The sequence below is a fragment of the Hevea brasiliensis genome, unplaced genomic scaffold (genome assembly GCF_030052815.1).
Source record: "Hevea brasiliensis isolate MT/VB/25A 57/8 unplaced genomic scaffold, ASM3005281v1 Scaf277, whole genome shotgun sequence".
Classification (NCBI taxonomy): domain Eukaryota; kingdom Viridiplantae; phylum Streptophyta; class Magnoliopsida; order Malpighiales; family Euphorbiaceae; genus Hevea; species Hevea brasiliensis.
The window spans coordinates 53186-75305 of record NW_026614781.1 but is presented as its reverse complement, the minus strand read 5'-3'; the positions used below and the strand labels follow the sequence as shown (position 1 = coordinate 75305).

Sequence of the window (22120 nt, the reverse complement as noted above, 5' to 3'; positions counted from 1 at the left end):
TTAAAAACTGCAGGAGAAAAAAGAATGCTGCAACTAAATGAACTTGAGGAGCTTAGATTGGATGCTTATGAAAATGCCAAGCTTTACAAGGAAAGAACTAAGAGATGGCATGATAAGCATATTAGGAGGAAGGAATTTCAGGAAGGGGATGTTGTTCTTCTATACAACTCTAGGTTAAGGTTATTTCCTGGAAAATTAAAGTCAAGATGGTCAGGGCCCTACACTGTTATAAAGGTATACCCCTATGGAGCTGTTGAGATAAGGAATGAAACCTCAGGGACTTTCAAAGTTAATGGGCAGAGATTAAAGCATTATATTGTTGGAGAACCCACACAAAAGGTTATAGAGGTTTCATGGCTTGGTTCTCCAATTAGGGATACTTAGTGATTTGGAGTGGAAGGTCAAGCTTAAGACCTTAAACAAGCGTTTCTTGGGAGGCAACCCAAGTGTATCCTTTTATAATTTATTAATTTTCCATTTCATTTCATTTTATTTTCAGTTTTTACCCTCATTAAACTCAAAAGTGACATTTGTTTATCTTTTGCAGGTCATTCATGAAGATTGGGCAAATTGACACTTGTAGCAAAAAGAAAGAATTGAAAGGAAGCAAGTATAGGCAACATTCTGCACTTTATCCAGTGCCTGTGAACAGTAACACCTTTAAACTTGTGCTAAATTGCTGATATTGCAATCTACTTGATAGCACATGTTTAATTTTGTGTCTTGTGTAAATTCTGTGAAATGCAACTTGAATGAGGATCAATTTTGATATTTAGGACTGATGTGAGCTTTATTGAAGTGCAAAAATAGTGTTTGTTAAGCTTTACCTTTTAGTGTATATATAATTTTGTAATCTGTTAGGAATTTACATGTTTTTGCTTGAATTGTTGCTAGTTTTTGTAGTCTGCAGATTTTTGCTACTGTTCATGCTGCTTAAAAGGTTAATTTCTATGTCTTTTCTGCAATTCTTGATTGTTTGGAACTTGTCTCAATTGCTGCTGAAATGTACTTTTGGTATAAGTAGAGAAAGGAGACCATTTCATTAAATGTGCACAAAGGTAGTCAAATTTGATGCCTAAATTGAAAAATGCTTGCATAAGCTAAATGAAAATATATAGTGTTTGATGAGTTCTAAGAGATGATGAGCTTAAATTCCTCAATTTTATGGTGTTTGTGTGTATTTGGTAATTGCTAAGGGTCATGACAGCATTCCATAGCATTTGGACTGCTTTTGGTAAGTAAAACTACAATTTTTCCCAAAACCTGCCGAAACTTGCTGATGATGTTGCTTGTCAAGCAGAGTCTTGAGCAAATTCTGTTGAACCTTATGCTCAACCCCAAGCATGACCCATATTACCACATGTCTGCCCCACATTTTAAAAAGCCCAAAATTTTCGCCAATTTTATAAGAGCCTCGCCCTCACTCCCGATAAACCTCTATGACTCCCTTCCCACGCCATTTTTTCTGGCAAATTTTTACGGGAAGCTGAAGGGTTTCTTTCTTTTCATTAAATGGTGAAAACTAAAATGTGGTCTACCCACAAACCCAAACCTAGCAGATTTCGACATTCTGTTAAGTCGAAAATGGGTATTCCATCCTCTCTACCCACAAACCCTAACCCCAGCCCCAGTCCGCCGCTACCTCAGTCACCACCACCACAGACGCCGCCGCTCCCTCAATCGCCACCATCTCAGTCACCACCACTACCCCCAACCCAAATACCACCTCTCATTCTGCCAACTCCCCTCTCGCCGCAAACTGAACCGCAACATGAAACATCAATTTTCAACACTCATTCCCCAGAACCAATGCCTGAGCCTGTGCCTACTCAAACGAAAACCAAAGGCAAAACTAAAAAGGATGCAGATAGACCTAAGAAAACCCCTGTCGGAAAACGTAAAAGAGTACCCTCTGTTCCTTTCGACCTAAACTCGCCACCTCAACCTTCCTCTGAACCAGTCAGCAAAAGGACTAGGTCCTCCTCGCAAATTCCACCACCAGCGGTCCAAACACCGTTATCTCAGTCGCCCTTAAATTCTCCAGCAGCACTTGCGTCATCTGCCGATAATATAGAGGAGGTACTCTCTCCATTACCTTAGGCTTTTAAGGATATGGATATGAAAAATGCTTATGAGAAATTAGCTTCTAAACCTATATTGGCAAACAAGTATATGGATGAGCAGATTTTGAAAGAATTAGGCATTTATGACTCTGTATTTACCCATTTGGAAGCTATCAGCTGGACTAATTTTGCTAGGATTAGGGAACTAGTGTACAAGGATTTGACCCTGGAATTTTTGAGTTCCTTAAGGCTGAATTTCAAACCAATAGTACCTGAGCATAAGGATGTGATATATTTTTGATGTGCTGGAATTGATAGGGAGTTAGACATGGATGCTATGAATGCAATTTTTGGTTTTCAGGATTCGGGGTATAAAAATATTGAGTGGCAGCAAACTGTTTATGACCCTGTTCAATTCTGGAAAGATATTGCACCTTTTGGGGGTTATTATAGACAGAGGACTGTAAAAGCCTCTAGGATAGTCGATCATGTGTTGAAATACCTCCATAGGTTCATTTCTTACACTATATTTTAGGAAGGGGACACGATATGATATTGTGGGTCTGGAGACTTATTTTTCTTGTGGTGCATGAAGGAGAGAAAACAAGTAAGCACAGCCCATTTCATAGCTACTCATTGGCACCAAATTGTCACAAAGCATACCAAAGGTAGTATAGTTTTGGGGGGTATATAACTGCTATAGCAAACTCATTTAGCTTTGATGCTAGTCTATACAAGTTGCTGCCAGTTTCTGGTGAATCATATATAGATAGCACAATGTTGCTGCACATGGATGTTTGTGAGAAAGTAGGCCATATCTATACTCTGTTACAGCAGCATCCTGAAGCCACTGGTACTGCAGACCCCACTACCTTTGAACCAGCAAAACCCCACCCAACCACTACCCCACAGTTTTCAGCAGACATTCTGTCCCTCTTAAGATCCTTGGAATCCAGAATAGCAAGTTTCACTGTCCAACCATCTGTTCCCTCACCTGACACCACAGAAATCCTTGCTACCTTGAAGAGCTTAGAAATCAAAATTGAAAACATGGGTCAGCAGCAGGTTAACCAAAAGAAGAAGCTAGAAAAGAAACTTAAAAAGAGATTTTTATCTCTTAAAAAGAAACAGAAGCAACATCAACTTCAAATGTTGGAGCTTTACAACAAACTAGCCCAATCTTATAACAATTTATATCATTGGGGCCAAGCCATGTTTCAAGAAATGAAAGACCTCACAGAAAATTTGGAAACTGCTTCTGAAGCTTCGGATCACAATGAACCTACTGCAGAACCTGAGGCAGACCCTGATGCAGCAACAAAGCCTTGACAGCAGAGCTTGATCAGTAGCAATAATTCAAATTTCTGTTCTAGGTTTATTTTGTAATCTGTTTATTTTAATTTTCAAACTTTGGTAATAGTTGTAATACTTTGGTAATTAGTTTTTATGATCATACTTGCACTTCTTTCCTTTAGTTTACTTTATTTTATTTTATTTTATTTTCTGCTATGGACGTAGTTACTCTGTGAATGCTTTTTGGTTTAATTTCTGATTTAAATGCTAGATTTTATTTCTTTACACTTTTTCATTTTTCTTGCACATTACTTTTGCACTTTATCTTTTCTTCAGTCCTAATTTTGTTGATATTGATGAGTTGCACAATTTTCTTTGAGCCGCATCTGTTTCACATCATTTGGAGGTAACAGCTTACTCTTTTACTACTTATGCTTATGGTATGTTGCTAATGCTTATGCTTTCGCTTTACCCTACGCAGCAGGTTAAGCAACATCTTAAGCAATGTAAATTTATACATACGGGATACCTTTTCACATTTTTCTCTTTAAAGCTTCATTGTCAATATCATTTTGAGCTAATTTTGGAATTCTTGAGCTTATATTGATTTAATCCCCAATTGTATATATTTCATTAATTCAAACAATTTTGCCCATCTTTGCATTCATTTTAAACATTGAGGACAATGTTTCATTTGAGTTTGGGGGTGAGGGCAAAATTTTTGCAAAATTTTTAAATTTTTCTTTAAAATTTTCATTCATTCATTTATAGATACACTTATACATATACCACACACATGTCTATACTCATACACATACATTTGCATATAGTTTTCATATAGATTATACTTAGTTTTAATTTGATTTATGCATTCATTTTAGGATCATGCATACCATAAAAATAAATTTTACCCTATCCTTAGAGGATTGAGAGTTGCTTTGAAGAGCAATTGAGCTTACTTTTGGAAGGGTTTGATGGATTGAAAGTTCTAGATAGGTGCAAAGTCATTAGATTCTTGCTTTAGTTTATATCTTCTTAGCCAAGGGCCACCCAATCAATTGCATTGACTTTGAGTGCCTAGAGAAAACTCTAGGGTGAGAAGTAGCTAATTGATGTCTCACCAATCCTAGAACAATCTTTCTAAACCTTTCAAGGCAAAATCATAGCATGCACTTAAAAAAGAAATGATCTAGGCATTCTTTGAATTTTAAACCATTATTTTAACCTTAGCCAACCTCACTTAAAAATTTCCCTTTGGAACCAATTTGAGCCTACATTTATCCCTCTTATTTCTTTGGAACCCGCATCAATGCCTAGCCATAAACCCAAACACTTACCTACCCTCCATGAGAATAATTCTTTGAGTGATAGATACACTAAAAAAAAAAAATATAATAATATTTTATGTTTTTAGCTTTATTTTAGCTTATTTGTTAACTTTAGATACTTTATATTTGATTTTTGTAATTTTATTGTTTTTGATAGGATTTTGTGGCAAATCGAAGATCAATGAGTGCATTAGGAAGTGATTTGAAGAAATTTGGAGTTCTTTAAGCATGGAGGAAAGTTGAAGAAATCAAGCCTTGAAAGAGCAAACCAGCCGAAATTTGCTTGAGACTTTGCTTAAGATCCTGCTTAGGGTAAAGTGGCAGTGCTTAAGGTGCAGCACAAGTCAAGCATGAGCAGAAAAGTCCATTTTACTCTAAGTCTGCCGAGATTTGCTAAAGGTCTGCTTAACCTTAAGCAGACAGTGCGACCAGAAGCTGAAATCTGCTAAAAAGCTGCTTAGGGTTAAGCCAAACCCTAAGCAGACTGCCCAGAACGTGAAAAATGCTGCTGACTTGGATAATTTTACACCTCATTTCCTATCCACTCCTTGGCTCTTATTTACTTTTAGGGCAGCTTTTTGAGAGGATATAAATTCATCATTTCCTAATTTTTGCCACAAGAGGAAAGAGAAAAAAAAGACAAAAAGGAAAGAAAATTTAATAGAGAGAAAGAGGAGACGCCATTTTCTCTTGGAGGAGGAGCTGCTGCACCAGTTTTGGAGCTCCAGAAACCAGAGATTTTGGTTCTTCCACCTGGGTTTTTCCATTTCAGTCCTCTTATCATGTTTTTCTTTACTTTTCCATCAATATTTCTTGTAAATACCACCATGAGTGAGTAATCTCTTTAGATTTCAGAGTTGGGAAACATGTTTTAGATTAATTTGAGGATTTGGACTGGGTATTTCCTTATTTTACATAAATATGAGTTTTGATTCCTTCCTTGTGTGCTTGATTTACTTGCCTAATATTGGTACCCATTGGGTATTGTGTTAATCTTTGATTAAAGGACCAAAAGGTGAAAGTCATTGATAGATAATCAAGGATTGAAACTTAAAATCACCTAGATTTAGAAATGAATTAGGATTTTAAGAGGAATTAATTATTGGTTACAAAACTTAATGGGTTTTAATGTAATCAAATAGCATACGAAAGTAGGTTTGGTTATTTTAGAACACACTTTGGTTTGCTTGAAAAAGATATCAAAGGAATTTAGAATCAATTTCCTTCAACTCTATTTTTCCCTAAAATTTGGAATGCCCAAGACAAATCCCAATTAATTTATGCATAAACCCCCAACTCTGGAATCACTTTTAGCATAATTAGACTTTGATTTGAATTACCCATTGTTAATTTAGTTTAATTGCAAAACTAGATCTAGAATTTATTTGTTTGCCCTTTTACCCATTTCAATTAGATTAATCAATTTACCTTGCTTTTTCACATTTACCATTTATTCATTAATCATTAGCCCAAATAATCGCTTCATTCATAGTTTGGTACTTAAACAGCAAATCCTCGTGGGAACGATACTTGATTCATCACTTTATTACTTGAGACGACCCGTATACTTGCGAATAAGTCACATCAGTAGCAAGTACTATCAAGAGATCAAAGGTCTTTTTAGGGATGTAATGGGGCCATGGGTTTCAAAATGAGGCTAAGAAGAAAAATGGGTAAAAAGAATTCAAAGCATGAGAATATTTTCAATCTTGACAACATAAGGTACACTTCTTATTTTATTATTATTTTTTTCTCTCTCTCTCTCTTTTTTTTATATATATATATATATGGAGGAGAGAAATACACAATGAGAATTGTCAAGTGTTAGCATATTTTCAAAACACATAAAAATGGAGGGACACTTTGATACTTTAAACTTGTATCTTGCATTTTCTTTTGATGATTGTCCCTAAGAATGCCACCCCCAAACTCATTCCTTTTAATACTTTGGGTGGATTTCTTTCAATTTGAATGACAATAATGAAAAGCACATATACTAGCACTTTTATAAGATGACAAGCATTTCTTCTCCCTTTTATTGTATTTTTTTTTATGTACCTAATATTATAAATAATTATTCTCATGAAAATGGTTGGAGTGTTTGGTTCATTGGCTAGGTAGCAATAAGGGTTTCAAGAAAAATTAGGAATAAAAAGGTTCAAAGGGGTTTGCAAGGGTTAATTTTAATTAAGAAAAAGGCCAAAGATTTAAAATGAGAAGGTTTAAATCAAAGAATGCCTAATCATCTCTCTTTTCAAGTACAAGCTGGTATTTCACCTTGAAAGGTTTAGAAAATTTGTTCTAGGATTGGTGAGACATCATTTGACTACCTTATATCCAATAACTCCCTCTAAACATTCCAATTTCTAAAGGACTAGTTGGGTGGCTTTTTGGCTAAGAAGATATAGGCAGGGGATAACACTTCAAAACTTTGCACCTCTTAGGAAACTTTCAATCCACAAACCCAACTAAAGGTAAGTCAAATCACTCTCATAGGCAACTTTTCAATACTCAAGGGATTTGGCAAAAGATTTTAATGCATGATGCATGATTCCTAAAAATGAGCAATGCATTAACTAAATGGAGGAAATCTATTTGTGTGCAATGTGTATAATTTCTAAGTGATGTATAATGTGTGTGTAAATGTGTTATGTATATGTATGTATGGATGTATATGTAAAATATTTACAATATATGTAAATGGAATGGGGTGAGATGTTCCTATACTCAAAATGTGAAAAATGTAGCAAAAATCAAAATGTACACTCCCAAACTCAAAATTAGACATTGTCCTCAATGTCTCATGCAGTGCATTATCAAAACTCAAAGCAAAGAGGAATTACCAGGTGTCGACACCATATTTTGGCCGATCCTCAGAGTCAAAACCGATCCCCAGCACTAAATCTCCCTGTGCCAGCCGATTACATTTCCGATCTCTCTTCACAAAGAATCGAATCAATGCTAAGTCCTCATATCAGTTAAAGCCTTATCGGTCTCTCAAGTCACTCACCGATCTCTCAAGCCAATTGTTAAATTTCCTGACCAGTCCATTACATTCCCGAACTCTTTTGTCAAACAAAATTGAACCGACACTAGATCTTTATGTCACCAGTTTTATTGCCGACCTCCCTTTTCAAAGTTTAGGAATAATCAAGTTAAAGTGTCGATCCGGTTTAATAATGATCCCGATCTTAAATGTTCAAGCCAAATTTCCAATTTTTAATCAAGTCCCGTTTAGCGTTGGTTCCCTGCCGATCTCATGCTCATTGTGTTTTCCGACCTCTTACACTTAGATTAATAATCACTTGTAGTTATTTTAATATGCTCAGACATTCAAGTGTTTAAACAATTTAGAGACTTTTCGATCACATTCATTCACCGGACAAAAAGAAGACTTCATTTCATATTAAAATTTGTACAAGTCATTCGGCTGGAGGATCACCCCTAGCCTGATCTACATTTTGCTCGCCTTCTCCCTCACCCTCAGCCTCCTCCTCACTATCCTCGCCTTCGTCTTGAGGAGCCAGGTCGGCCATCCAGGAGAAGTCCTCCTCAGGATAACGCTTTTTAAGCTCAGCCAAGAGATCCCTGTGGGCATTCACATAAGCACCAGCCACTCCTGTCACCATCTCTTCTTTTTCGCCTTGAGCTCCTCAGTAAGGAGAGCGAGGTGAGCAACTTCATCGGTCTGAAGCGCCTGAACTTCTTCCAGAATACGAGTTCGCTCAGCCAGAACACGAGTCTGCTCGGCTAGCTTATCCTCGTAAAGTTTCATCTGCCCCTCAATATCGGATATATAGTTCTGAGCGGATGAAATCTGGGATCGAAGGGAAGACACTTCATGACTCTTCTGCTCGACCTCCTTACTCAGGCGGTGAGCCTTTTCTCGCACTATGTGCTGATTCACCAGGCACTCCACGTTCAGACTCATGGACCGGGTTAGGATGTCGTCAAGATGGTCCGGGGATAGCCTATCCCGATCCTCCCGGAGACAAATAGAAGCTCCCAGAACCTTAGCTAAATCCGGATTCTCACGGACGGTTCTGTTCTTTTCTAAGGAATGGATCAGCACATGGGCGCCCCGGGAAAGGGTTCTCACACGGTGTGAAGGGCCCTTTGTTCTCGGGCGGTAGGGGAGGTGGAGGCGGCTCTTCTTGGTGAGGAGGAGATCGGATCGCTTCAACATCAGGGATCGGCTGCCCTGAAGGTTGAGATGAACCCCCTTGCATCTCCTCAGCTTCATGGTGCAGGCGATTCGAATCGCTTCATCTCCCGTACTTTCCGAGAGATCTCTCTCTTTCACTTCTGGCTCTCCTTGGAAGCTTCGTCTCTCGCCATACCTGCACAAAGAAAAGGTCAGTGAGATCGCTAAGGCTCAAGGATCATAGATATAGAAAGTACTGAGTCCGAGGTCAGAGAGCTGAAGCCCCTGATCTTGGCCAGTGAGTAGCTGCATGGTCCAATGGTGCGCCGGCGCCATCGTGATCTAAACAAGAGAACTTCTCCGATCCTTCAGCTCCATCACTATCAATCCTTCTTCTCTATTCAAGGTGATGCGCTTCGGGAGTAAGGGGCCCTGGTACTGCCAGCTGCGAGGCAAACCCTCAAAGCCGTTCGGTATTTTGCTCCTCAAGATGAAGAAGCAGTTCTTCCAATTCTTAAGGGAGGAAGGCAGGTCGGTAAAAAGCCCACAATGGGGTTTCGCCTGGAAGAACCAGTATTCGTCGTCTTTTCGACGAGTCAGTCGATGTAGTTCGGCGAAAACCTTAGCTGTAGGTCTGATCACTTTGGCTCGGCAAAGGCCTCTAAAGGCTACTAGGATCCGCCAGGAGTTCGGGTGAACTTGGGCTATGCACACTTGGTGATATTTTAAGACTTCCTTAAAAAAGTCATCAAGAGGGAACCGCAGCCCAGCTTTCAACTGTTCTTCGTATACTATAATCATATCGTTCTCCTCAAAGAAGTGATCGGCTTGAAGATCGCCGTGACACCGGATAAGCTCGTACGAATCAGGCTCGATGTTGTACTCCTGGCTGAACGACTGCAGGTCGGTTTCTTGCAAGATAGACGGCAGCTCGTCCATGGGAAGATTCTCTCTCCCGGAAGAAGGCGCATGCCTTGATGAGGTTGCTTGCCCACGAGCTGGAATGGAGACCCTAGGAGGTTCGGTTCGAGCGCTTGGCCCGACCACCTCCACTTCATCAGACGACCATGAAATGTGAACGGAAAGGGGGCTTGCCGCTCTGTGACCTTCGATGCCGCTCATTTTCAAAGGAAATAAAGAACTTAAACTAAAAGAGAGATCAAAACCCTTACCGGAGCTTGATCGGAGTCGGAAGAACTTAAGAAAACGAGAGAATTTTGAAGTTGTTCGCGAGAGACTGAAAATGACACAAGAGAGCAACTGGCTAATCCCACCCCTATTTATACTCGTTCTAGCATTTAATGCTCATGAGGTTCCAGGCAGCGCATCGGTTAGCGGGACTTGCCAGCTGTTCCGACACGTCTCACGAATATTCCAAAATTCCATAAGGAGAGATCGGCTGGTTAGGGATCGGTTAATTAAGGCGAATGTTTGGAAGAGCGGATCAGTTAAGGGTTGGTCAGTTAGGAACCAGATCGGATAAGCACATCAGAGATCGGAAAATAATCAATGCAATAATAATAAGATGATAATTGACAAAATAAAATTTTTATTTCCAAAAGATCTGATTACATCATTTGGGCGATCTCTAGGGATCGGATTACATTAAAGATCGGGTTACATCATTTGGGCGATCTCTAGGGATCGGATTACATTAAAGATCGAATTACATCATTGGGGCGATCTCTAGAGACCGGTGGAACACCCTATCTAAAAGCCTATGTCAAAGCCTAGTCTCGTGGCTGAGTTTGACCAAGAGACTGGCCATTGGCATCGGATAGATGTACAGCTCAGATGGGGGGATTATGACTCTCATGAGAATGAGAGACGTCGTCATCAGGGTTATCACTCGGAACCGAGCCGCTGTCGGGACACCCAATGTGGTGGAAAGCCGAATGAACTTCGGAGGGCAGTCACCAAAGGTCGGGGGAATGTTAGCAGTCTTCTTGCCCGAAATCAGTTCGCCGATTATATCAGTCAAACGACTCGAGATCGACACAATCGAGAGCCTCGATCCAGATAGGTAAATTAGTTCGGTCCTCTCACTGTCATCAAACGGGGGTATTGTCATTCCCTGATCACCAGGATCATAAATTTTCAGGCGAGGAACTAAGAAGGCAACCGGAAAAAGATCAAAAGTGGTTATCATGTCCGGAATTGTTGCCGGAACAGCTAGAACAGGAAAGTGAGGAGGAAAAAGGGGAAAATCGAATGAGGAAAGTTTCTTTCGTCAGGGGTATATATAGGGGAAAATCAGGCATTTATTGCTAAGCAGAAAACGAAGCGGACGCTTCGGGAATCGAGGGGAATTAATGCTTTGACCGGACCGGGCCTGATTAAGGGAAGAATCGGAATGATAGAGATCGGAAGAGGGGAGACCGGTATGAAAGATCGAAAAAAAGGAGCGTGTTAAGAAGATCGGAAAAGAGGAGAGATCGGAAGGCAAGGAGAATAAGACAAATCCCAATAACTGTCGTCAGAATCAGAGCCGAGGTAGTTAAAGCGTTGCAGGCGAGATCTCCATCGCACGCCTGAGAATCGCCCACAATACTAATAGGCGCCAGAGTATGTCACGACAGTCCTGTGCATCCCAATCTCCACCGTTGATCCCACTTGTAAGGACGAGTCAGGAGCCCTTGGATCAAAGAGGAAGACGACAAGGCCGGCGCCTTTTATTCCCAGCCCTCGGATCGCCCAGGTCAACAAGGTTTGGGACCGTCAGATTAAAAGAGAGAAAGGACAAGTACTCTGAAGGGGATCTCGGCCGTCCGTTTTGATTCTCTTTAATTCCTGAGCCTCGGATCATGTCCTTTAACATCTCGACCCTCCATCTCCCTCAAAACAAATCCTGACCCTTCACGGGAAGCTCCCGGTTCCTATAAATACCTGCATGAAAACTGTTCAAAAGGGGGGATACAAAAAAAGGGGTGGTAACTATAGTGGAAGAACTCTGAAACTTAATTCAGTTCGTTACTCTGCTATTTTTGAGCTTTCATAAGAAAAAACTTTCGAAACCAGTTTTCTGAAGTGTTTTCTTGCAAAGGGATTTTTGAATACTGAAACTCTTCATTTTCAGTTCGTTCGTTGTCCTGTGGCACTCTCAACTTTCTGTCTTTGTTATCTTTTATTTTCATTCCAGTTGTCCCAACCCAGCTCCATTCAAACTCGGTTATTTTGACCTGACTGCATTTTAGCAAAGAATCCTTCATTTCAAGGCAAACCTTAGTCCTCCAGCTATCAACCCACAGTCCTATCACATTCTGTGATCCCGTAGTTAGTTTAGTAGATTCGGCTCCTTACAGGTGAGTGCTTATATTGCGGCTTTATCAAGTGTTCTTCATTATTTACGTATTTCATTCATTTTTTTATATGTCTGTAATTTTCACCAAGGTCATATTGTAAGAAAAACACGAAGACGGTCATTCTCGAGTTTACTTCTTTGTTAATCGGCCTATTCTTTGGTTAATCTTTATTACCTCTTAATACAGGAGTTCCAGTCCCAAATAGCGTAAAAGTAACTAGACAAAATGTAGGTAACTGCGTTTTAAGCGTTTCTCTGAAATAATAGAAGGTCTGGATAACAAGTCAGGAAAACAGCAAAGTATTAGGTCAACATAGAAAGCGATAGGGAAAACGTCACAAATGTAAAATAAAACTAAATATTAGCTAAATTAATAGAACTGATCGGGTATTAAAAGGTTATTGGCTAGGCGACCGCTCTGGAGGTTGGTAAAGTTCGGTCTAGTATCCCCTGGCTAATCCCGAGGTGCCAAAGAGTTAAAAGGGCCTACTTACTGGTCCTTGGCATCCTCGAATGTCAAAACCCTTAGTCTTAGGCTCTCACGATATGTAAGATTTTAAGAGGTCGGAAAAGTCCTTATCCGACTCCCATTCAAGCAAAAGAGATCGGAGGAGAGTTCTTATCCGGTTTCAATTCAAAATTTTTAATAAATATTTAATAGAGATCGGAGGAGAGTTCTTATCCGGTCTCAATTCAAAATTTTAATAAATATTTAATAGAGATTGGAGGAGAGTTCTTATCCGGTCTCAATTCAAAATTTTAATTTAAAAGAGATCGAAGGAGAGTTCTTATCCGATCTCCAATCAGAATTTTAATGAATATCTAAAAGAGGTTCGGAAGAGAGTTCTTATCCGATTCTCAAACCAAACTTTAACACATACGCAAAATAACCCCAAAAAAATAAAACGCTATACAATACCAACTCACTAAGGCTGTCTCATTTACTTATGTATCTGGGTAGTCCGAATTAGTGAAAAATCGAATATTCCTCTTGTCAAGAGGATTAACATTTCCATTCAAGCCCTCCTAATTAATTTATAAAGAACGTGAAATTAAATCTACTTACCCTTATTGAGGGACGAGGTGGGGTGCCTAACACCTTCCCCACCCGTTTACGGACCCCGAACCTAGAATCTCTGTTTTGAAGTGGTTTCATTTTAATTTATTTTCACAAATGGTTTTCTTTAATTTCCCTCAAAATTAAAGTGGCGACTCCTCACTCTTTCCCACTTCGGTGAGTGATCGTCCGGGCGATCGCAAAACACGTTGCGACAGCTTGGCGACTCCACTGGGGATATTAGTTTTAACTTAACCCCGGAGGTCCAAAAGTAGATTTAATTTTCTGATCAAATCATAGTTAGGTGGGCTCACTCGGAAATATTTTATATGTTAATTATTGTTATTCTTGCTAATTGTTTTGTTTGTCTTGCTTGTTTTATTTTCTACAGCGCTCTTCATTTTAAAAAAGGAGAGGAAAATAAAATCCCCCTGAATTGGGAAGAGGTAAAGGTGTCCCTTCACACACTGAGCACTCACGCAATATCCTCACACACTTCAGCCCTATACCCGGGCTTTCTTACCCTTTTAGGAAAATAGGAGGGGGTCATGTAGCGGTACCCGTGGGTTTTACCCCGTTAGTATCCGTGAAGGCTTCTGCTCAGATTGAAACTCGTTCTATCCACTGTGATAACCGTGGAATTTTCCCGATAATATCATGGTTATAGAATGGGGCTCTACTGTTACGGTAGGGGCAATTTGGGAACCTGTGGCTTTTAGAAAATTAGACCTTGAGCTAAACTATCACGATAGCTGAAAGCCGTAGTAAGCTACCTTATAAGATAGAACTATCCAATTAGGTAGCACTCATCCGGTATCAGGAGTCTCCCTATTCTAGGACAAAAGGGGCACGCTTACTCTTACCCTATTCTGCCTCAGTTTTCTGTTGTTCGTTTTTGTGAGGGTAATCTTGAATTCTACTGAAATACCTACACGTTTTCCTACTTTGATAAATGTGTATGTGTCGCCCTGTCAACAGTATAATTCAAAATTACCCAAATTTATCCTGCTAACGAGTTTTTCCCACAGGCATCATCAAACCAAAAGTCTATAAGAGGATAAACATCATTTTTAACATGGCATCTTCGAGTCAGTAGGCAGAAGAAGTTCAGAATGCTAAACTGTGGTCCAAATCAGCTCATAGTCCAGTACCCCCGCAAAACGATGTTCCCAAGGCACATGCTAGCTTACTGCCTTCATTGGAGCTGAACAAAATTGAGGTCAGAATGAACAGCCTCGAGGGTCCGTCTAATGGTTGGAGGTCACTTCCCGATCAGGTCAAGGCACGATTTGAGGAGAAGTACGGGAGGATTGCAACCTTAATGCAAGTCAAGGTCTAAATTCCGGCATTAAAGGCCATGCTATCGGTTTGGAGTCCTAAGTACGGGGTATTCTCTTTCAATGATATTGATACAGTTCCCACTATCGAAGAATATCAGGCATTACTAGAGATTCCTTACTCAACGCAGAATCGGATCTACCTACACCTCGAGCATAGGCAAACTTGGAAACGATTGGCACATATGTTGGGTACTTCCCCAGAAGAAATAAAGTCAAAAGAAACTGTCAAAGGAAACACGCATGGTTGGTACTGGACACATCTCAAGAAGTGGCTAGATCGATACATCCAAGAGAAACAGTGGGATCGAGCTTCAGTGGCACTCGCCTTAGGGATCTATGGCCTGATTTTGCTCCCGAGACCATCAGGAATCATAACCTGCAGTACGGTGGAAGTATTCTGGGCAGTAGAAAAGCAAGAGGTCAATCCGATACCGACAATTCTGGCAGAGACCTTATTAACCCTTACCTACTGCAGACAACAGAGGAAAGGGTCTATTAAGTGTTGTTCTCAATTGTTGTACCTCTGGATTATCAGTCACATGTGTCCTGTGGAGACAAAGGGATTGACTTAGTACCTTGACCAGCCTCTCATCGAGAAGATGACCCGGTTAGTAATCAGTCCGAAGAATGAACAGCAGTGGCGGGAACGAATTTTCAGTTTCAATAGCCATGATTACTGTTGGAGGAAGTTGTGGACGTCAGGTCAACCCATTTTGGTCAGCACCGGGGATGGTCAATCGGTATCCCTAATCGGAGTGACTGGATACACAAATTACACTCCGACATTGGTAATGAGGCAGTTTGGCTCAACACAGTCCAGAATCAACATTAAAGAATACCACCAAGGTCATTTCTACCATGAGCTCAAGGAAGAAGAAGGGTTGAAAATGGCTCGCAAATCTTGGGAAAACATCACTCTGACAGAGAGGTTGCCTAAAGGTCCAAGTGCCACCGGCGATTATCTTAAGTGGAGGACCGACAAGGACCAGGAACATTTAGCTGAGGATTCAACAAAATTCGAAGACAGCAACTCTCGCCGGGACGTCTTATCAGAGGAAGCTAGCAATCATTTGGCCGATTCCCTACAAAAGGCAAACATCGAAAACTCGCAACTGCAAAAACAAATAGAACAGTTGGAGGGCCAACAGCATATCCTCAAGAGAAAATTAAGGAGGCTCAGGGAAGAGGCTAGGACCAAGAAGATGGGGTTTGAAGAACAAGAGACACGGTGGGAAAAAGAAAGAAGTTCCCTCCAAGCTGTCATGAAAGAAGTAGAAGTATGGAATAGCAAGCTTCAAGAGAAAATGAAATATCAGGATATACTCATAGAAGAGCATAAACAAGAAAACAAAAAGAAGAGGCTTGAACTGAAGGAACAGGCACAGCTCATTAACGACGTTCTGAAGGAATGTGCCAAAGAAAGAAAGGAAAAAGAGAAGCAAGCTGCTCTTTATCGAGAGCTGAAAGAGAACGTTGACCAGTTGGAAAAAATGATAGCACAAGGGAAACAAGAACTCCTACCTGAATCTGAATATGCTCTGAAAGTGTTCAACCCTGCCAGCCAGGAAGAAAGGTTATATGAGTACCTCAGAAAGTGTAATCTCATTATAAAGAATCTCCCTGAGCCTAGGCCAATGTAAAGAATGACATGTATGAACTGTTCGATTAATGGAATGACTTTGGGCCACTGTTTAGCAAAATGTGAATGAATAGTATGACTCCCGTAGGAACTCCCTCGCTAGAGTTATATGAAAAATTGGAAGCACCCTATGGACAAGTACCATAAAGGCGTATTCAATCCAGTCATTTACCGTCAGACTATCGAACGATGCCATGATAAAAGTGATGCAATTATCCTTCTGCAGATTTCATTCCTGGCTCTCGGATGCCACCGTATCCTTTGTCCACATCAGGACCCTATTTAATTTTTGATCAAGATTCGCTAAAAATTTCCTTTTTACTCCTTATAGAAAATCAACATTGCTTCAAATAAAGCAAGTCCGACCAAGCACACGGTTCAACCCAAGCGAGTGTACTTAACAAGATCCCGAACAAAGAAGATAATGGAAGACCAGGAACAAGTACAGAATCTACAAGGGCAAGTCTCCGAGCTGAAAGATCAGGTCTCAGAACTTATGAGACTAATGAGGGAGATGTCCCAGAATAAACCTGCTTCAGAACCAAACTTGCCATTACCTCCTCCACCACCTACAACAAATGATCCACACCAAGCTTCAACTTCTTTTACCTTTCAGTCACCTATTCCGGACCCGACAATCACTGTCAATCCGGCTACCATGAATAATGATCTACCTTACTCTCATTACCCAGTTGTTTCAAACACCGATCCATACCCTTCAGTCCTAGTCCCTCCAGTCTACTCCAACCCTCATCTCCCAACTGGAGGAGCATTTCATGCAGTAGGGGCAGAAAATAAGACCAGGGAAAATGAGAAACTATCTACTCTAGAAGAAAGATTGAGAGCGATCGAAGGACTGAATATGTATGGTTCAGTCGATGTGGCATCACTTAGACTCATGCCTGATGTAGTAGTGCCACCCAAATTTAAAGTCCCGGATTTTGACAAGTACACCGGGAACTCAGACCCCCGAATCCACCTGGCAACCTACATTGCCAAAATGTCTGCCTTGACGGAAGATGACAGACTTCTCGTCCACTTCTTTCACGAGAGTCTCTCTGGCGCAGCCCTGAGATGGTGCATACAATTAGACAGGAGCAGACTGCGCTCCTGGAAGGATTTAGCTGATGCCTTTTTGAAGCAGTATAAATTTAACTGCGATGTGGCCCCCACAAGGAGAGACCTCCAAAACTTGGTACAAAAGGACAGGGAAAGTTTCAAGGAATATGCCCAGAGATGGAGAGAGAGGGCAGCGGAAGTATATCCTCCAGTGACCGACAATGAACTATGTTCCCTGTTCATTGAGACATTGAAGGCCCCCTATTTCAATTTGATGATTGGGAATACTTCCAACAGCTTCTCGGATATCATCCAAGCCGGTGAAAGAATAGAGGCCAACCTAAGGATGGGGCGACTGCAGGAGGTGAATGAGAATCCTGCAAAGAAGACTGCCAGCTTTGGCAAAAAGAGAGAGGGTGAGGTGCATTCCATCACCCAGCAGAACAATTATTCCCCATTTCCCCAGAATAACTATCGGTCATACCCTTCGCCTCATGGCCAGACGGTTGCAAACATGCCACCTCCTTTCCCAAATTATCCACACCCGCGCCCACAATACCCACCACCAGCAAACTATCAGCCCAGACCGCCTCCTCCACCTAACCAAACCAGACCACCTCCAAATAACCCGAGACCACCAAGAAATCCCGATCCACCCCTTCCCCTACCACTCAGCCAAATATACCGATATCTCGTCGGTATAAACCAGATAGTACCAATTCCCCTTGACCTAGTCCAGCCACCATACCCCAGGTGGTATGATGCCACTGCTCGTTGTGAGTATCATGGAGGGGCACAAGGGCATTCAACTGACAACTGCGGGGCACTTAGGGGGAGAGTGCATGCTTTAATCTAGAACGGGTGGCTGAAAATTGAGGGAAATGGTTCCCTCCCCAATGTTACCTCAAATCCGTTGTCTAATCATAATGCGAGCAGTGGAGTAAATATTATAGAATCTGATGGAGAGAGGTCGACACCGGAGGTAGACGAGCTGATTCCTCACTTTGAGGAAATTTTTGCTGTGGCAATGAGGGAAGGCTACCTTTGCCCTCAGGTAACAGGATCAGAAAAGGGTACGGGATGTCCTTACCATGGAAGGGCAGCTGATCATGAGCTGCGGGACTGTGAGGGATTCAAGCAAGAGGTCCAGAACTTGTTATCCCTCAAGGTTCTGAGATGCTAGACAAGGTCGAAGACGGAAGGGGGAGTGAACACAACTAGATTCAGCTAAAATGTTTCTACCTCCAAACCTAGAATCACCTTCTCACCCCCAGCAGCCTCACCACCAGTAACGGTTATCCGAACCCCGCCTCAGCTCCCTGTCACAAGTACTCATGCTGTCCCTTGGAACTATAATTTCCAAGTTTTCACACAAGGAGTGTCAAGCAGTACATCAGCTCCTAATCTTGCTTCACCCTCAGCACCTCCAAAACCGCGTTTCACTCCTCATGAACACTTTAAAATGACTTATGCTGGACCTATCACCAGTACTACTCCCCAAGTTAATCTTCAGCCCGTTGCTGCCACAAAATCCTCCTCGCTTGAGCAAGAAGTCGAGTTCATAACTCGAAGCGGGAGGTGTTACGGGAACGAAGAGAAAGAAAAGAGGAAAGGGAAAGTAAAAATGGGAGAGTCACTAATGAATACAGAAGAAGAGGATGAGAAGACGGAGAAAGTAGAACATGCCGGGCCTAAAGAGGAGGAGGAACTGTTGCTCCAAATAATGAAGCAGAGTGAGTACGATGTGGTGGAGCAGTTGAGAAAGACACCTGCCCGAATTTCACTGTTATCACTGATCCTGAGCTCAGAAGTGCACCGACAAGCCTTGCAGAAAATCCTGGATCAGGCCTTTGTAAACCCCGACATCACACCGGGGCAGTTTGAGAAGATAGTGGGACAAATCCAGGCGTCCAATTTTGTTACTTTCTCGGAAGACGAGATAGATCCTGCAGGCTTAGCACATACTAAGGCCCTACATGTGACAGTAAAATGTAAAGGTTGTATAGTGGCCAAGGTCCTTATTGATAACGGATCAGCCCTCAATGTACTGCCTAGTGCTACCTTGGCTAGGTTGCCAGTTGACCAATAAGATATACGTCAAAGTGCTATGGTGGTAAGAGCCTTTGACGGTACAAGAAGGGAAGTATTGGGAGATATTGACTTGCCACTTCAAATTGGCGCATGCACCTTCAACGTCACATTTCAGGTGATGAATATTGAACCAGCCTACACTATGTTGCTGGGGCGGCCGTGGATCCATTCAGCGAATGCCGTTCCTTCAACTTTGCATCAGAAAATAAAGTACATCATGGATGGCAAAATCATCACGGTGAGAGGGGAAGAAGCCATATTAGTCACTAAGCCACAATCACTTCCTTACGTGGAAGCTGCTGAGGAGTCGTTGGAAAGTTCTTTCCAGGCCCTTGAATTACAAGAAACCGGAAGTGAGGGGGCTATGGCTATGGTGGACAAAGTAATGTCGAGGAATGGGTATCAAGAGGGCAAAGGCTTGGGCACCGCATTTCAAGGAATCATTGAACCTATATCGGCTATCCAGAAAGTAGGCCGTGGTGGTTTGGGTTATGAAGAAGATGCCCTTATGGATGGGCGATTCAGGATGAGGCAAATGCTTCGGGATCAAAGGTTCGACCAGAAAATGGGAAAAAGGAAAGTAGTCCCAAAAATCACGGAGATCTTCACTAAACCAGTCATTGAAAATCCGGCAAAGGTTGAAGAATCACCTGATGAACCATCCATTGATGTCATCTACCTGGATTCCTTGTATGAGGCTCTGGTCTCGCCAATAGCTGAAGGGCAAGAACTAGACAACTGGACAGCAGAGGACATCCCTGTACTCAATTTCGAGTAAAGTACCTTTGGTTATCTACACTTGATCATCTTGTCCATGGTGGCAAGTGTAATACTGTAAATGGACCCTTTTTCTTATGGCATAAATATTAATGAATTGATAGTGCATTCTAAATTCAATTCTTTCTTTCTTTCCTTTTGAATTCCATCCTTATAACATATTTTATTTTCGTTCATTCAGGACCATTCATCAATTAACACCTAATAACTCAATAGACTCAGAAATTCCTCTGGTTAATTTTGAAATCCCCATAACTGCCATTACTTCAAGCGATTCTGAGGTGGAGCTCACAGAAGAGAGGGACGGAAAAGATGAGCCTTCCCTAGTGCCTTGTGGAGACAAAACGTGCATCATAAACTTAGGCACGGAAGAAGAGAAAAGGGAACTTAAGGTTGTGGAGAGTGAAGAATTAGAAAATATGATCAGTTTGCTCAGGGAGTTCCTAGACGTATTCTCCTGGAGCTATGATGATATGGTTGGTCTGGGCCCCCAGATAGTGGCGCACAAGATTCCCCTTATTCCAGGGACAATCCCGGTAAAGCAGAAATTAAGAAGAATGAATCCTGACACACTGCTCAAAGTTAGGGATGAGGTCAAGAAACAGTATGACGCAGGGTTCCTGGAAGTAGTTAAATATCCCCAATGGGTAGCTAACGTCGTCCCGGTAATGAAGAAGGATGGGAGAGTCAGGGTATGCGTTGACTACAGGGATTTTAATAAAGCGAGCTTGAAAGACGATTTCCCTCTCCCTCACATTGATGTGTTAGTTGACAATGCTGCGGGATTGGGCAGGTGTTCGTGTATTGATGGGGCATCAGGGTACAATCAAATCCCAATGGACGAGGAAGACAAGGATAAAACTGCTTTCATCACTCAATGGGGGGTATTTTGTTATCGGGTCATGCCTTTCGGGTTAAAGAATGCCGGTGCTACCTACCAAAGTGCAATGGTCACATTATTCCACGATATGATGCATAAAGAAGTGGAGGTGTACGTAGACGATATGATCATCAAATCCCGGGGAGAAGAAAGCCATGTGCGGGTGCTGAGGAAAGTATTTGAGAGACTCAGGAAATATCATCTGAAATTGAAGCCTGCCAAATGCATATTCGGAGATAGATCTGGGAAATTGTTGGGATTCATAGTGAGCGAGAAGGGAATAGAAGTTGATCCAGACAAAGTTTGAGCTATTCAAGAAATGCCCTCCCCAAAAACAGAAAGGGAGGTGCGCAGTTTTCTGGGAAAGTTGAACTACATATCGAGATTTATCTCCAATCTCACCGCTAAGCCCGAGCCTATTTTCAGACTACTCCGGAAGAACAACTCTACTCAATGGGATTCTGTTTGCCAAGAGGCCTTTGATAAAATTAAGTAGTACCTGTCAAACCCACCAGTATTGGTTCCTCCAGTCACGAGAAGGCCTCTGATCCTGTACATGGTAGTCCAACAAAGCTCAATAGGATGTGTTTTGGGGCAACATGATGATACTGGCCGAAAGGAAAGAGCCATTTATTACCTGAGCAAGAAGTTCAATGATTGTGAATCAAGGTACTCTTTCCTAGAGAAAACTTGCTGCGCGCTAGCCTGGACAATGAATCGCCTCAAACACTACATGCTGAATCACAAGACATGGCTCATCTCCAGGATGGATCCTATCAAATATGTATTCGAAACCCCATTCGTGCCAGGTAGGATAGCCAAGTGGCATGTCATACTCTCCCAATATGACATAGTCTATATGACCCGGAAAGCAGTGAAGGGTAGTATAATCGCCGATCTCCTAGCAGAAAATCCTATCCAAGATTATGAAGCTCTGGATTTTGAGTTCCCCGATGAGCATATTAATGAAGTAGATTGCGAAGAAGAAGGGCTAGCCGATGTATGGGAAATGTATTTCGATGTAACTGTCAATTTATCCGGCAAATGGAATTGGAGCTGTATTGATATCCTCGGATGGAAAACACTTTCCAATAGCTATTAAGTTGAGATTTGACTGCACCAATAATGTCTCGGAATACGAAGCTTGT

The 22120-nt window shown here is 41.6% G+C and overlaps 1 protein-coding gene across 1 annotated transcript; it reads left to right on the top strand.

Moving 5' to 3' along the window:
- The first annotated feature begins 1584 nt into the window (after window positions 1–1584).
- On the top strand, window positions 1585–16451 carry LOC131176924 (proline-rich receptor-like protein kinase PERK2). The gene is made up of 6 exons (XM_058141946.1): window positions 1585–2079; window positions 2802–2916; window positions 8397–8558; window positions 15451–15617; window positions 15660–15998; window positions 16392–16451. The coding sequence occupies exons 1-6, from the start codon at window positions 1585–1587 to the stop codon at window positions 16449–16451; spliced, it is 1338 nt and encodes a 445-aa protein (XP_057997929.1).
- Window positions 16452–22120: the final 5669 nt, after the last annotated feature.

Excerpts from the sequence above, each read along its gene's own strand:
- LOC131176924 (XM_058141946.1), top strand. The coding sequence starts at position 1,585 with ATGGGTATTCCATCCTCTCTACCCACAAACCCTAACCCCAGCCCCAGT. Across the intron at positions 2,917-8,396 it reads GCAGCATCCTGAAGCCACTG|AATACGAGTTCGCTCAGCCA; the intron begins GTACTGCAGACC and ends AACTTCTTCCAG. Across the intron at positions 8,559-15,450 it reads TCGACCTCCTTACTCAGGCG|AGAGGTTGCCTAAAGGTCCA; the intron begins GTGAGCCTTTTC and ends TCACTCTGACAG.